Below are 15,609 nucleotides of genomic sequence, written 5' to 3' on the forward strand. Positions count from 1 at the left end.
GTCCTTGAGTGGATAAAGAATCCATTTTCTCTCTCTCCTCTCTTTCACCTTCTCTCTCTCACTTTCTCTTTTTGCCTCCTCTCTACCATTCAAACAAAAATGAAATCTTTAAAGAAGGAAAAAAAAAAGAAACAATAACCAACATTGTAGACATCTCAAATGGCTCATCTTCTATAATTAACCTAAAAATTAAAGTAGGGCAATCCTTCTGCTTGGTGTGTGCCAAAATTATCAGCCCCAGATCAGTTGGAGACAACAGTAGAGCCTTCCTTCAATGGAAATTTTAAGCAAGTGTGTCAATATTCTGAAGAGCTTTTTTTTGTGAGAATTATAATAGTATTGAAACCTAGCCTTACTGATATGATCCTGAAAACAAAGTATAATCAAAACAGTGGCTATCAAGAGGTGGAACTGTGCAGTCCAATAAAACCTGTGCCGGTCAAGAGCATTTTGCGGGGGGGATATTCAAGGTATTTTGCTTGCTGGCTTCATCAAGGGTCGAAGAACAATAACATCTGGTTTTAGGAGAGTGTGATGAGAAAGTCAGCCAAAGGCGAGGCCGAAAAATGTCCAAGAAAGCACCCCCTGAGAGTGCCTCTCCACAGCTATGCTGCTTGTCCCTCTCATTGAACAAGGGCAATTTTATAGGAGGCTTGTTGGGAAAACATTAAACATCCACCTCATTATTTTCCTCTTGCTAACCACCAGCCTTCTGGGTAGGACACAGATTACCAACGTGCTTCCTGAAGGAGTGGGCTGATGTGGGGCAGCACAGTCATCAAGGCCCTTGGAACTGGAGAGAGAACTGCAGAAGTCATGCGCTCCTGTTTTTCTAGGCTAACTTGTCTGGGAGTGTGAACAGGGAGGGGCATGGCAGTGAGGACTGACCAGTCCAAATGAGAACAGGAAAAGAGGCCAAATTTTGCTTTGATGCATCCTTTATAATCTTTACCTCCAAGAAGATACCACCTTTCAGTTAATAGACAGAAATATTGCTGCATAGAATTACTGACGTAGTGGGTCAAACACACAAACAACATACAATCCTGTGATTCAACTCCTCATTTACAGAATTCAGCATTTATAGACTAAAGAAGAGCTAACACCCTTGAGGTTATTGATGAATTTAAAAAAAAGCATCTTTTGCCTCATGGCAAATACAAATCAAGTTAAAAACTGTTTATGGGGACTGGGGTCGTGGCGTAGGGGGTAAAGCCACTGCTGGCACCCCTTATCAACACCTGTTCTTATCCTGGCTGCTCAATTTCTGATCCAGTTCCCTGCTAAGGACTTTGGAAAGCAGCAGAAGAAGCTCAAATGCTTGTGCCCTGATCATCCCTGTGGGAGACCCGAAAGAAGCTCTGGCTCCTATCTGTGACCTGACTGTTGTGACCATCTGGGAAGTAAATCAGCAAACAGAAGATTTCTCTTTGTTCCTTCCTCTCGTCCACAACTCTTACAAATAAATAACTAATAAGTAAATGTTTAAGATAAAAAAGAACTTTTTTTTTAACCTCATCACAATCCACTGCACAGCAGCTGTGTCTCCATAATGTTGAAATGTATATTAATTTAGTAAAATCTTTTTCCTTTAGAGGGCAGCATGGTGGTGCCGCATACTAAACCTCTGCCTGTGGCTCTGGCATCCCATATTGGAAAGGCCCATGTCCAGGCTGCTTCACTTGTGCTCCGGCTCCCTGATTATGGCATCGGAAAGCAGCAGGAGGTGACGCAAGGCACCCACGAGGGAGACCCAGAATTGGCCCCTGGCTTCAGATCAGTTTAGCTCTGGCCATTGTGGCTATCTGAGAAGTGAGCAGTATTCTCTCTGCCTATTTCCTTCCCTCTGTAAATCTGCCTTCAATAAAAATAATTTAAAAATTTTTAAAGGTAAAAGTTAAGATCTTTAAAAAAATTTAAAAAGGTCTCCTTTAGGTTTCCAAGAAAGTTTGGGGAGGAAAATGGTAGAAGTTAAAGAGAATTCTCAAATTTGTCTTGTTAAGCTGCATAAGAATCGAAGGGGCCTGGTGTGGTGGCCTAGCAGCAAAAGTCCTGGCCTTACAGGCGCTGGGATCCCATATGGGCACCGGTTCTAATCCTGGCAGCCCTGCTTCCCATCCAGCTCCATGCTTGTGGCCTGGGAAAACAGTCGAGGACGGCCCAAAGCCTTGGGACCCTGCACCTGCGTGGGAGACCTGGAGGAAGTTCCTGGCTCCTATCTTCCAGTTGGCACAGCACTGGCCATGCGGTCACTTGGAGAGTGAATCGTTGGATGGAAGATCTTCCTCTCTGTTTCTCCTCCTCTCTGTATATCTGACTTTGCAATAAAAATAAATAAATCTTTCAAAAAAAAGTTTTAAGCTCTTCCACATTTCCTCATAGACAATAGTTTTGTTAAAAGTTCTGTTGGGTATGGCTTGCCAACGGGTGGATCATATTTTGAACAGCTCTGTCCTAGTGTATTTGCCAAGAGAAGTCATCTACTCTAATGACCTGGAATTCAGTGTTAAAGCTAATAGTTAACACTTACCAAGTGTTTTCCATGCAAGGACATTGCCTGTTCTAAATCTGTAGGGTAGTGCCTCTTTATCTGCAGTTCCAGTTTCTGAGGTTTCCATTACCAGCAGACTACTTGGATTTGAAACTCACATGGAAAATTCCAAAAATAGACAATTCATAAATTTTAATTCACATGATGAAATCTTACACTCACATTTTCACTTCCATCTAGAACATGAATGTCCAGTATGTTCACAAGGCACAGGTGCACACCAGCTGCTCACTAGGCACATAGGAAGTGTTGGGGCTATCTGATCCACTGTGTCATATCTCAGTGTTTGGGTTTAAGTCACCTTATTTTGCTTAGTAATGACCCACAGCAGAGGAATAATGATGCTGGCAATTTAGACATGCCAAAGTGAAAGCAGAAAAGTTCCCTTAAAATGAGAAGGTTAAAGTGAAAGATACTTTAAGAGGTGCCAGTGCTGTGCCATAGTTGTTAAGAGTCCATTTGCATTGAAGGCGCCCCATAGGGACACAGGTTTGAGTCCTGGCTGCTCCACTTCTGATCTGGTTCCCTAATAATAGCCTGAGAAAGCAATGCAAGGTGCTTCAATTGCTTGGGCCCCTGTACCCATGTGGAGGCCTGGAAGAGTCTCCTGGCTTCAGCCTGGTCTGGCCCTGGATAGTTTTTTTTTTGTTTGTTTAAGATTTATTTTATTTTTATTGCAAAGTCAGATATACAGAGAGGAGGAGAAACAGACAGGAAGATCTTCCTTTCAATGATTCATTCCGCAAGTGGCTGCAACGGCCAGTGCTGCGCCAATCCGAAGACAGGAGCCAGGTACTTCCTCCAGGTCTCCCACGCAGGTGCAGGGTCCCAAGGCTTTGGGCCATCCTCGACTGTTTTTCCAGGCCACAAGCATGGAGCTGGATGGGAATCAAGGCTGCCAGGATTAGAACCGGTGCCAATATGGGACCCAGCACCTGCAAGGTGAGGACTTTTGCTGCTAGGCTATCGTGCCTGACCCCTGGCACCTGGTTAGTTTTTACAGTCATTTGGGGAGTGTAAGACAGCAGATAGAAGGTCTCTGAGTTCTCTCTCTCTCTCTCTCTCTCTCTCTCAATCTGTAGCTTTCCCTTTCAAATAAGTTTTTTTTTTAAAGATTTATTCATTTTTTTACAGCCAGATATACACAGAGGAGGAGAGACAGAGAGGAAGATCTTCCGTTCGATGATTCACTCCCAAAGTAAGCTGCAACGGGCCGATGCGTGCCGATCCGAAGCCGGGAACCAGGAGCCTCTTCTGGGTCTCCCACGCGGGTGCAGTGTCCCAATGCATTAGGCCATCCTCAACTGCTTTCCCAGGCCACAAGCAGGGAGCTGGATGGGAAGTGGAGCTGCTGGGATTAGAACCGGCGCCCATATGGGATCCCGGGGCTTTCAAGATGAGGACTTTAGCCGCTAGGCCACGCTGCCGGGCCCAAATAAGTTTTTTTTAAAGACACTTTTAGAAAGATTATATTCACATAAGTTTTATCATAACATATTGCTATAATTGTTCTATTGTGTTGTTAATCTCTTACTGAGTCTACCATAAAATTAAACTTTATCATCAGCATATACGTATAGGAATAAAACAGCGTAAACAGTTTGGTTCTATCCTAGATTTCAGACACCCACTGTGAGTCTTGGAATGCATCCCACTGGAAAAGGGGTGACTGCCATACACTGATTTGTTGCTCCCACCAACGAGTGAGGCAAGCCCTGTGAGTAGCTCCATAGGTAGATGAGGAAGCTGAGACAGTGACTTAGTGAGGGTTGCACTGGCATTTCAGCATTGGGTGCAAGTGTCTGCCTTCCGATCTCACTCCCTTCACAGCCACCACTCAGATTGCCTCTCATTGGATGTGTGGTGAGGCTACATTGGAATCTACCCCAAGAGTAAGTGAAACATATTATGGGATTGCTGGTGGCATGTTAGCAAGAATGATCACATTCCTTCTCTCTGAGTAGCATCCTGTGGGAAGCCGATGCAATAACAGAATTGAGTTACAGTCACTGAGCAGCCATTGACTAGAGAAATGAATTGTGGACTCCCCTTATAACCCAAACGTTCAGGTGTTGAAAATTCAGAAAGAGTCATGTGAATAGCAGCGTTAGAGTTCAATATGACTGATACCAAAAAGGAACAGAGAGCGTTTGGGACACCAAAGTAACAACTAGCTAAGTCGTCAGACCTAGTGGAACCTGCTAGAATTGCCCATCCCAAGTGGGGCTGGAGAAGGTTAAGGACCTCTTATCTCTTCTTTCATAAGCACACTTTCTCCTCATCCTCTGCACTAGAGTGTTGGTGTTGTCTGTCTCACTTGAATGGGAAACCAGGCTGTAGGAGCTTGACAAAAGGCTGTTGTTTTTCATGTGTGCTGCGTGCTTTTGAACATGGCTGTGTAAGAGGAAAGGGGCCTGACTCACCCTGTATATCTGTAACTGCTGACACTTTATTCAGGAATGTCCTCATCTCTATTCCTCTTCCTTCATCCCAGCACAGTCAGCCCCCTGGGGCCTCACACTGCCTGGCTTACTCCATTGTTTCCAAACTGATGCTGAAGTCTCCTACCTTCATCTCTCGCAGAAAAATGAATTCCTGAAATAACTTTACAGACCTTCACATCACCCCAAATGCTGCATCAAGGAAGGACAACTGGTGGAGCCAGTGAACAACAGATGTAACATAAACAGCACCATATGTCAAACTTAACCTCTTCAATAGGAAGAAGGGCAGAAGTTAAAGCCAGAGCCTCCTCCCTGTGTGCAAAGCAGTAACAGCAGCCACAGTTGCTGGCACAAAAGGCTGTGAGGATTTTCTTTGTGTATAAATGACCATTATCAACCTCTCAAGATTAAAATGATGCAATCATTTCTGATTAAAACTCTGATTTCATTTTTACAAGTTGCCTCTGTAGAGCAAAATTACATTGAGCTTTCCTAAGCGGGGGGCAATACTGACCAAAACGTATGTTTTTAATTATGGTCCTGAACTGACTTGCATATATACCCTGAGCCAACAGTCACTCTCAAAAAATCTATTTCTTTTTGTGTAAACAAATCTTGCCTAAAAAAGTGCGAGTTCTTATAAGCATGCTGGAGAACTTACTTTCCTTCCTTAGTGCTTATTCTCTGAATATGACCTTTCCCAGTGAGAGGGCAATGGGATGCAGAGACTCCAATCTTTCAGGGCAGGCCTACAGGTGTTGTAGGAGTGGTGGGGCAGTGTGAACTACAGTAGTTAAGAGAAAAGCTAAGTCACTCGTGATGGGGACAGGTGGGGAAGATCTCGCAGGAAACTGGTACCAAACTGCAGTGGTGGAGAGTGGCAATATAATGCCAAAAGTAAAGTAGGAAGCCCAGCAGGAGCACGACCCTGGGAAACGTCAGGAACAGGTACTGAGTAAGAAAGACCACGTCCACAGTCCGCCAGTGGCCCAGGTCGTCTACGTAGGATTCCTGGTAGAGGTCCGAGGCCGCCGCCAGGTGGATGAGAAAGGCGCTGCTCACGGCTGCCATGGTGGCGGCCGAGGTCGTCAGCGTTTTTTTTTTTTTTTTTTTTTTTTTTAAGGCCTGGCCGTGTTTGGTTGCGATAAAAAAAAAAAAAAAAAAAAAAAAAAAACAGTACAAAACACAAAATGCCAAGGTGAAATGGCCTGTGCTAGCAGGGAATGCAACACCGGACCAGCACTCCTCCCACTGGTTTAGGTGAGGGACAAGAGTGTGATGGGCAGAGCCGGGGAGAGATGCGATACTCATTGGTTCCAATAGAGGTCGGGGCTCAGAAGAGAACCAACCCAGGGGTTAAAACCATCAGCTGATCGGAGTGATGGACGGTGGTGGGCATTGTGCTTACTAGTAGTACATGTAGGAGCCTGGACTGGGAATGCCTCAAAGTTTTTTTTAGGGGGATTCCCCTGAACAAAATGGAGGAATCAAAGCATTAATCAAAAAAAGATGGAAAATGGAGTAGATGAATCAACCACCTCAGCTTTATGCTTGCAGCGGAAAACTGGACAAGGGGAAACCCTAAGACGGACTATGTCAATCAGTGGACTCTGCACCAGCCTCATCATACCTGGACTGTTGCTGATGATATGTTGGAGCTTCTAATCGATCGAGGTGACGCTCTGCTGGCTCTGCCTACAAACCTGAGAGGGCCTCCCTAAGAGGCGGTTGAACTTGAACTGGACAAGTGGGATGCTGGACTCTGTATGGTGTAAACTTTTAATTAGGGAATCTCAACGGAACTTGAGCTGTGGTTATGCATCAAGGTGAAGGAATTCACCATGGGGGAAGGGTTTGGGGTGAAGGAGGGGGAATCCCAGTACCTATGAAATTGTGTCATGTAATGCAATGTAATTAATGAATAAATGAATATTTAAAAAAAAAAAACAAAAAAAAAAAACAAAAGTAAAGTAGGTTTGGCAGAAATGTGCAAAGGTCACCCTTGAAAATTATTTTGAATTATCTATTGTTAAAGTGACCCAATGGTATGTTTCCGTAAGAATTCAGCTAAGCCTTGTTTATAGACACGATGCCAGTGCGAAGGATGCTACCAGAAAAAGCCCAAAGTAGATTAACTGATGAGTATGCTTGACTAAGTGGAATAGCTTCTTGTCTTCATTAACGAATGAGAGCCTAGTTCACATTTAAACTGGGTTTCTAAGGAGATGGAGGTGAGTTCTTCCCTCTGATTCTCTTTCCCCTCCATCCACCCTCTTCTCCTGGACAAAGTGTTTGGTGAATGTGAATTAGGTAAAATTCCACCCAACGTTTTACTACCCAGTGTTATCAGATTCGGTAGGCCAACTGGCTCTGAAGCTCTCCTTATGGGAAGGCTTGGACTGACTGCAAAGCTATTGGGAAGTGGACTGGACTTCGTGGGGTAAAATGTTGGCCTGGTCTTAGGTGGGCTTATTTCCTACATCATGAAGTAGTGGGAACATAGTAACTATGGTTTGAGATCCACTGGACCAAGACTAAATGGAGACACCAAAGGAAACTCAATGAATTGATGTCTAGGCACTTAACAGTACTGCTTTTCAGGAACTACTATGGGCCTACAAGGCAAGAAGGGACAGAGTAGAGAACTTGTGTTCTTGCATATCTTTAAGGCTTATTCCATTCTGTTTTTGTTTGAAGCTTCTACAGTTCTGATGCATATTAAAAGACTTTGTTGTGAGGATTAAGTAACATACATAACAGAACTGCCTTGCAGTGGAAGTGGTTAAAAGCTTGACCAGAACCGTAGCAGCAGAGAAGCCCTGTGTCCCGTTCTTTTCGTTTCTGTCATGGATGGTGAAGAGGCATCCTTCTGAAGCTCTCGGGCCATGTCCTAGGGGAGTACGCATTACCTAGTCTCTGAGGTGGCTTCTGGGGTGACATGACGGAAACTCTTCAATGGCGGGTTACAAAGGGGCCCGGGGGCTAGGAAGGATCTTTATAGGCCATATGGCTTAACCACACAGTAAGGTTGCACATTCAGTCAAATTTCTAGCTCTCTGCTTCAACCCATGTTCTTGATGTTTACTGCACAGAAACTGGGATAGACCAAATATCTGTGCCCACTCCAAGAAAGACAGATTTGCTCTGGTCATCCTTTTGTGAACATAATCTTATTCCATTTCTCCTTTATTCTTCCTATACTTTTTTTCCTCAGTAGGGTTTTACCTTTCAGTCTCCTTTTTTATTTACAGACCCAATTCTTAAAGAACAAAAACAAAATCTTGCCACCAAAATGACACTAAGCACCAAATTAATTACCAAGATTGACAAAAATTCAGGGAAACCTTAACCACATGGTTGTTTTGAACTTGATGATTTTGATTGTTCGGCTAGGATTTGAAAGACTGATTTGAAGCAATCTTCACCTCCTTGCTCTGTAGGAAAGGGCCGGGGACTGTGTTTAGGGACCCTGTCTTCTGCTTCTTCTGGTTTCTTGCACCGCTTACTCCCATCACTACTGTCCCTCCCTGACTTTCTCTTTTTGTCCTACTTTTCTGCCATCCTTGCTTTCTCTTCATAATTTCCATAATTAAAGTTTCCATTCTCAGCTGGGGTCCGATTCTGGCCTCCTACAAAGACCACCTGTGACAAACTGCTTTGCATTCTGATGGGGCCTGATTAGAACAGGGGTCTCATTCATTTGGCAAAGGCATCGTCTAGCCGGATTATCACAGTGTGGCCAACCACACAGCTGCTAGAACTTGACTTTCTTCTTCCCCAGATCTTTCTGGGTGCTAGCAGGCAGACAGCCCAATGGTTAGGGGTTACCCAGAAGACTACCAGGTAGGGCTCAGAGTTCCAAAAGGTCTACGTGTCTTTTCCTATGCTGACACCTTCTCCTTGTCAACCCATACTTGATATTGTACCCCATTTACTGCTCCAGAATTAATTTCAAAAATCTAAATGCCTTGCTTGGCTCTCCTCTGCGTTTAGCTTCTGTTGGTCCATTACTTAGATTTAAACATTCTTTCAAAATAGAAGGAGAGGAAAGTAAGTACAGGAGCTCACCTGCTGTATCTTACAGAACATCAAAATGTATTCAGAATCACTTGGAATAAAGCAAGCTCCTGTCAGTTTCAATTTTTCATTCCCTTTCAGATGTGAGTTGTTTTTCTTTTGATAATCTTGTCGTTTTGGTCTGAAGTCTACAATCTGCCCTGCTGGGCTATGTGTCAGATTTGTAAATTAGATGACATCTGTTTTGGATTTTATCTCTTTAATTTTCTTTCAAGCTCCCTTCACGTATTCATTTCCCCTTTAATTGTACAGAGCAAACTTTGCTGTATGCTTTAGACAAACAAGTGGCATTTCTGCTTGAGGGCACCGATGAAAATGACCGGAGCTAAATGGTCACCGTGCAGGCTATTCAGTGCCGAGCTGTTGGGAGAGAAACCTTAGCAACCCCCCTGGGAAGGATGTACAGTTAACACAAAGGGAGAGTTATCTTACCCGCATGGTGATGTTCCCACTGAATAATTACAACCCTTTGGAAGAAGACTGGCAAAGACAACTGAGCGGGGAGAATTATTTTGAACCGAGAGAGGCTGACATGGTGGTGATGGCGATGGCATGGTTGTGCTTGAGGTGAGTTGCAACCTTTTCACCTGCTCACATTTAACTTTGATCCTTTTTGCTTTGTTCTTTCTCTTTGGAAACTATACAAGGAGAATTTAAGTGCGTTTCCATTCTTGGACATTTTAAAAGGTTCATGGATATTAAAGTTAAAAAGAAAATTTATCTCAGTGCAAATAAGTTGAAATCCATGCATAGTTTTTCCTAACTAACCCCTGCGCTTTTGGAAGGCTTTCTGTACTCATGGACTTCAGAACATTTTTGCAGCAAAATAAGCCTATCTAATTTCATTTCCACAAATTGTAGAAATAACCTCATACATGTAAATTCATGTTTTAATGGTAAGACCTCATTTTTCCTTGTGTCTATCTATCTCCTAAATTCTTATTTTCATTAGAAAATGATTTGCTGCTAATGGTGTTGAGCTAACTTTCCTAGTTTAGTGCTCTATTAGCTTATCCATTAAAATCCTGTTTAACACACTAATTTAACCACTTTTTTCCTTTATGTAAACTGTTTTCACATATCTTTTTGATTGTCCTAACTTAGAGGAATCATGTCCACTGGTATCTAGTTGTTTGAAGCCAAGGGTACTGGGAAATATTCTGTAATGCACACAGAGGACCCCTAACTCAGAATTACATAGCTCTAGTATCAATAGTACCAAGGTCAAAATAGACACCTGCATATTATCACGGTAGTACCACATATTGACATGCCAAATCAAAACTATGGTGTTGACATACAAGGACATGTACAGTTGATCTTGCTCTGATGAGTAGGTACTCCTGACTTTGATGACCCATGATAGTCACTTATTAGCTTCCATGTGTGGTGGAAAGAAATTCCTTAAGAAAGACTTTGCTCCAGCTACCTCCTCTCATAGTTACCACCGGCATTATCTATGTCTCTGCAATCGCTCAAGCTGGGCATCTGTGGATTCTCCCGACTATTCTCCTCTTCCCTGGCCCCACTTCCATCTGTGGTCAAGTCCTCATCGCTCTGTAATCCCTCACTGTAGCAATCTGCCTTGATTTGCAGGCTTCCCATCACCCTCACAGCCTATTAAGGCGAGGCCAACAGTATTCTTGCCACTCACTCTCCTGTCAGCTTGCTGCTCCAGCCAAATCCATTCAGTGATCCATGAGAGTAGTCATTCTCCTTCACTTATTTGGTAAAAAAAAAAATCTTTATTGAAGGCTTACTATTCGCTAATTGCTATGCCAGGCCCTTTCAGTACCCCTTGTATGAAAATAGGTCCAGACTCCCATGATTCTTACAAAACAGATTCCTTACTCCCGGTACAGCTCACAAGCCCTTGGGTAATCTGTCTCTGACCTAACTTAAATCCCTCTCCTACTCACTGCTGACATCCTCACACCGCCACACTGAACAAGTTACCTTTCCTCAGACTGGGTCACACTTGTATCTTTATTGGTGCTGTATTCTCTATATAATGTATCCTTTACCATCCTATAAAACTTAACCTAGTGCCTACAGAGATGCCTTTTGTGTTTCCTGGAACTTCCAGGCTGGGCATGATGCTGGACATAAAGACCTGTGGCTCACTGCTCATTGCCTGGTCAAGAATGACTTATATTTTGAAGACTTTGTTTCATTCTGGAATTGGTATGCACCATTTGTCATTCTAAAACTGAAGAGATTGTGGAAGGCTCAAATGGTCCCTGCCCTTATCTAAAACTGAACAGCTTGCAAGCTCCAGTGAAGATAAAGATGGGGTTTGAGTCCATCTTCAATCATGGAGTCTCTGTGACATCAGGAATACATCGAACCAGTGCCTAAGCCTCTGGTTCTTCTGTGAAGCAGGAATGATGATGTCTCCCCTCATTGTCAAGTACAGCGCTTAGCAGCATAGAATCAGATGACATATGTGAACACATGGTGCAGCTGCTGAAGTTCACAAGCTTTTCCAGCCCCTCTCTATTTAATATACAGCCAACCAAATGGCTGCTTCAGTCTTACATGATCTCTATATTTTCAAAGGCAAATTTCTTGACCAGGCCAGTTTTGTGTGTTGTATCCTCTTCCTCCAGCCTATTTTCTGTCCAGCAGTACTGGAAGTTCACACATCACAGTCACTAATGATTTTCCCATGGCTCATAACCATGGAAGTCTCTCTGACCTTTCTGCCTTTGACTCAACTCCAAACTGCCTCTTCCTTGGGCCTTCTTTGCACCAGGGCCAGAGGGAACTTCCTCAGACATGGGTTACAATTACACCTTTTCATGGACAAAGGCCTATGATGATTCTTCATTGCCTGCAGGATAAATTTCAAACTGCTGAGACAGAGATGCCTGGCCCAGCACACTAGGAACAGCATGTTGCTTTCCATGTAACACACCCCCTAGTCATATAAAGTGACTTATGTTTCGGAAAGTCCTTTTCGTGCTGCCCTGAAAACAATCTGTAGTAATCTGGTCATCTTTCAAGTCTTGGTTCAAATTATCTCCTGGAAAACCTTCCCTGATCTCAGCTTCCCACCCATTTCCTTCTTGGCAGAAGTAAAAATTCCTACCTCAGTGTTACCTAAACTCGCCGAATCCATCTTGGTTAGCATAGCCTCTACCATTCTCTAATTGCACCCTTAAATATTTATCTCCTCTTTACAATGAGCTCCTTGGCTACAAGCAACATGTTTTAATCCTTTCTGTATGTCTAGTTTCCTGAGATAAACAACAGCTCAGTTCGTGTTGAATCAATGAGTGCTGTAATGCTTGCTTACACTGCATTCTTATTCCTTTACCATATTTCGTTCATCTTTTAGACTTTTTGTTACCCTCAGACTTCCACAGTTGCACATAAAAGTCTGGTAAATGACATAATTGACTCAGAAGTAACTCTCCATTGAGACACTAGCTTAGGCTTTTCTTGGAAAGTTTCATGAGTATGTACGAGAACGCAGCTGCCAGTGCTCAGCCTCCATGGGCTCCCTGGAGGACACAGGAATTCCTGCTCACCTGCCACTTCCAACCTTGGAGCTCTCCAGTTGTCGGGTAAGGAGCTTGGCAACGGTCGTGAAGCTGTTGCTCATGCGGAAGATGTCTCTGCCGTGTGGGCCCAAGATGGAAGAGAAGGCATCAGTGATGCTCTTGATCTCCAGCAGAAGAATGTGGTGGAAAGAGTGGTCCACGCTAGCCAGCTGGCTCACCAGATATGCCAGGCAGCTCCTGGCTCTTTCCTGCCAAGAACAGTGAACGTCAAAAGTCCATACTTTAAGAGATCCTGAGTCCCATGGCCGACAGATGACGGCTCTGTGGGAAATTAACCTAGGATACTAGCTGAAACTATGTATTTCATTTACGGTTTCTTTAGCCCTCATCTCTAGGACAAACTTTATTTTGTTTAAAGATTTTATATTTATCTTGAAAGTCCAAATGAGAGAGAAAATCTTCCATATGCTGATATCATTATTTTTGCTTGAAAATCTATACTTTAGATAATCTTTTTAACAGTTTTGGAATGTTTAATAATGCCTACCCTTGTTGGATGAGATCCTGTTGCCAACGGGGAGTTTTAGTAAGCATAGGAGATGTGTCAGCTAAGCCATTTCTCTGTCATTCACACATGCCTACTTTATTTGTATTGTTCCTGAGCTTCAGTTTCTGTGAAGGAACTTATTTCTACTATTGCGATAGCTTGGATATGTGGATAATATATTTACTCATCAAGCACACAAAAAGTGTAATGTGTTAGGAGCTGTGTAACATAACAAGTAAGAATATTCTGTGGAAAGAAGACAGACCTTGCACACCACTGGGATATGGGACAATCTCTGACAGTTGGGTTGGGCAAGCCATTGCTAAGGATACTGAGACCACTGACCACTCCTTCCTGGTGATGGTGGGGTTAGCAAGTTACACAGTTGGGAAGGATGGATGTGTGGGGGCAGATCACTGTGACTGAGAGACTATGACATGACAAAGCATGCTAGTGAGGATATCTGCATAACTTACAAAATGAAAAATCAGCAAAATTTTTATATTTATTTCTTTAATAATTTTTATTGTTTTTTGATACAATTTAATTGGCGGTGGGCTTTCCCCTCCCTCTCCCCAAATTCCCTTCCCTCCTCTCTGTTCTCCTTTCTAGAATCATAATGTGTGTCCATCGTGAATTTTTCCATCTTTCATGCTTCCATTGGAATATCTCCCAGATAAAATTTATTTTTTAAAAGAGTTTGTCCTAGGGGCTGGCATTGTGGTACAGTGTGTTAAGCCGTTGCCTGCAACACTGGCGTACCATGCAGGCACCTGTCTCGACCATGCAAATTTCTACTCAGGTCCGTTCTAACAGCCTGGAGAAAGCAGTGGGAGATGACCCAAGTGTTTGGGCCCCTGCACCCAAATGGGAGACCTGGATGAAACTCCTGGTTCTCCGCTTTGTGCTGGATCAGCCCCAACCATTGGACCATTTAGGTACTAAAGGTTTTTCTCCTTGTTTTCAATAAAATGAAATAAATAAAAAATGACAGTAAATAAACTTTAGCTAATTTCATCTTTAATTTTTTAAAATTGTACTTTTCATGTGTTCATAATGGTGGTATAGTAGAACATATGTATAAATATAAACAAATAGGTCACAGAGAATGGTACTCAACATTTTTCTAATTGATAAGTGTGCAGGTCTAAATTATTCTTTTAGTTAGGAATTTCCTTTTATCCTTTCTTCTAGCATTCAAAGCCTTAATTTCCTTCAACGTGCAACGTTTGTCCACTCTTCTATATGAAGCTGTTACTAGTGATTACTTCTGCTTGGATTTTCACTGTGTTATACACCTTTTATTAAAAATCTTGTTTAGAGGGCTGACTTTGTGGTATAATGGGTTAAATCACCACCTGCCACACTGGTATTCCACACAGGCATTGCTTCAAGTCCTGTCGATCCAACTCTGTCTATGTGACTAGGAAAGTGACAAAAGATGGCCTAAGTCCTTGGGCCCCTGCACCCACGTGGAAGACCCGGATGAAGTTCCTGGATCCTGGCTTCAGCCTGGCCCAGCCATGGTCTTTGAGACCATTTGGGGAGTGGACCAGCAAACAGAAGACTTCCGTCTCTGTCTCTCCTTCTCTCTTTCTGTAACTATGCCTTTCAAATAAATAAAAATAAATCTTTAGCAAAAGATCTTGTTTACTACTGAATTGCATTTGGTCCTTGGTTTACTCATGCATTTTTCCAACTACCAAATTAGAGTTGCATGCCTGCAATATGCCTCTGGTAGACTCTAGAAGAAAAAGGTTAACAGGATGTCTCTACCTCCAATGACTCACAATCTTCCCTTTCATTTGTAATGATTCTGGCCTGGTTATGCGTGTCAGTTAAGCCATGACAGGGATCCCTCGCACCTGGCACAGATCTGAGTGGCACATGCTACACCCAGTGTGTGTGTGTCTCCGTTCACTGATTTGAGCAAACTTTCTGTGCCAACTGTGACATTACAAGTAAAGCATGTAGCTGAAGAGAAAGTCTGTGCTTTACAAGAAACATGTACTAGAGAGCATACTGAAGCAGTGGAGCTTCCTAGTCTTTAATATTTGAGTTTCAAAGACCTCAGCTTCAGTTACATTGGGACACAGTTCTGGAAGAAGTGGATACATCCACCAACTAATCTCTTATTACACTTTTAAGTTCTATTGGAGCACAATGCTCTGTATGGCTTAATGGGACAGAAGTGTGTGCTTCCATGAGCAGGACAGCTAGTCAAAGAGACGTTCATGCTATAAAGGCTCACAACCTTACATAAATGAAAAAAATAAAGATAATTGGAACAAATTTCCAACTGCACCTGTTTTAAACTTGGCCTCATACAATTACCAGCTTGCAGAATAACCCTTAAGTATTCTTGGTTGTAGCAGTTCTTTGCAGCATGGTTGCTGTCACTAATTCTCACAAGGGTTCCCGGCCTGATTTCATCATATGCAATACATCCCAAGGATGTGTTTGATTTCCAATCTAAGGCAGATG

General features: G+C 43.0%; 1 protein-coding gene across 1 annotated transcript in view; it reads right to left on the reverse strand.

The window, feature by feature from the left end:
- VEPH1 (ventricular zone expressed PH domain containing 1) overlaps positions 1-15,609 on the reverse strand; it is a 186,772-nt gene that overhangs the window by 90,340 nt on the left and 80,823 nt on the right. The window contains exon 7 of the mRNA XM_004598571.4: positions 12,606-12,826. Coding sequence (XP_004598628.2) covers positions 12,606-12,826 — 221 coding nt within the window. The remainder of the gene's footprint in view (positions 1-12,605; positions 12,827-15,609) is intronic.

Source organism: Ochotona princeps, chromosome 3 (assembly GCF_030435755.1).
Source record: "Ochotona princeps isolate mOchPri1 chromosome 3, mOchPri1.hap1, whole genome shotgun sequence".
NCBI lineage: Eukaryota > Metazoa > Chordata > Mammalia > Lagomorpha > Ochotonidae > Ochotona > Ochotona princeps.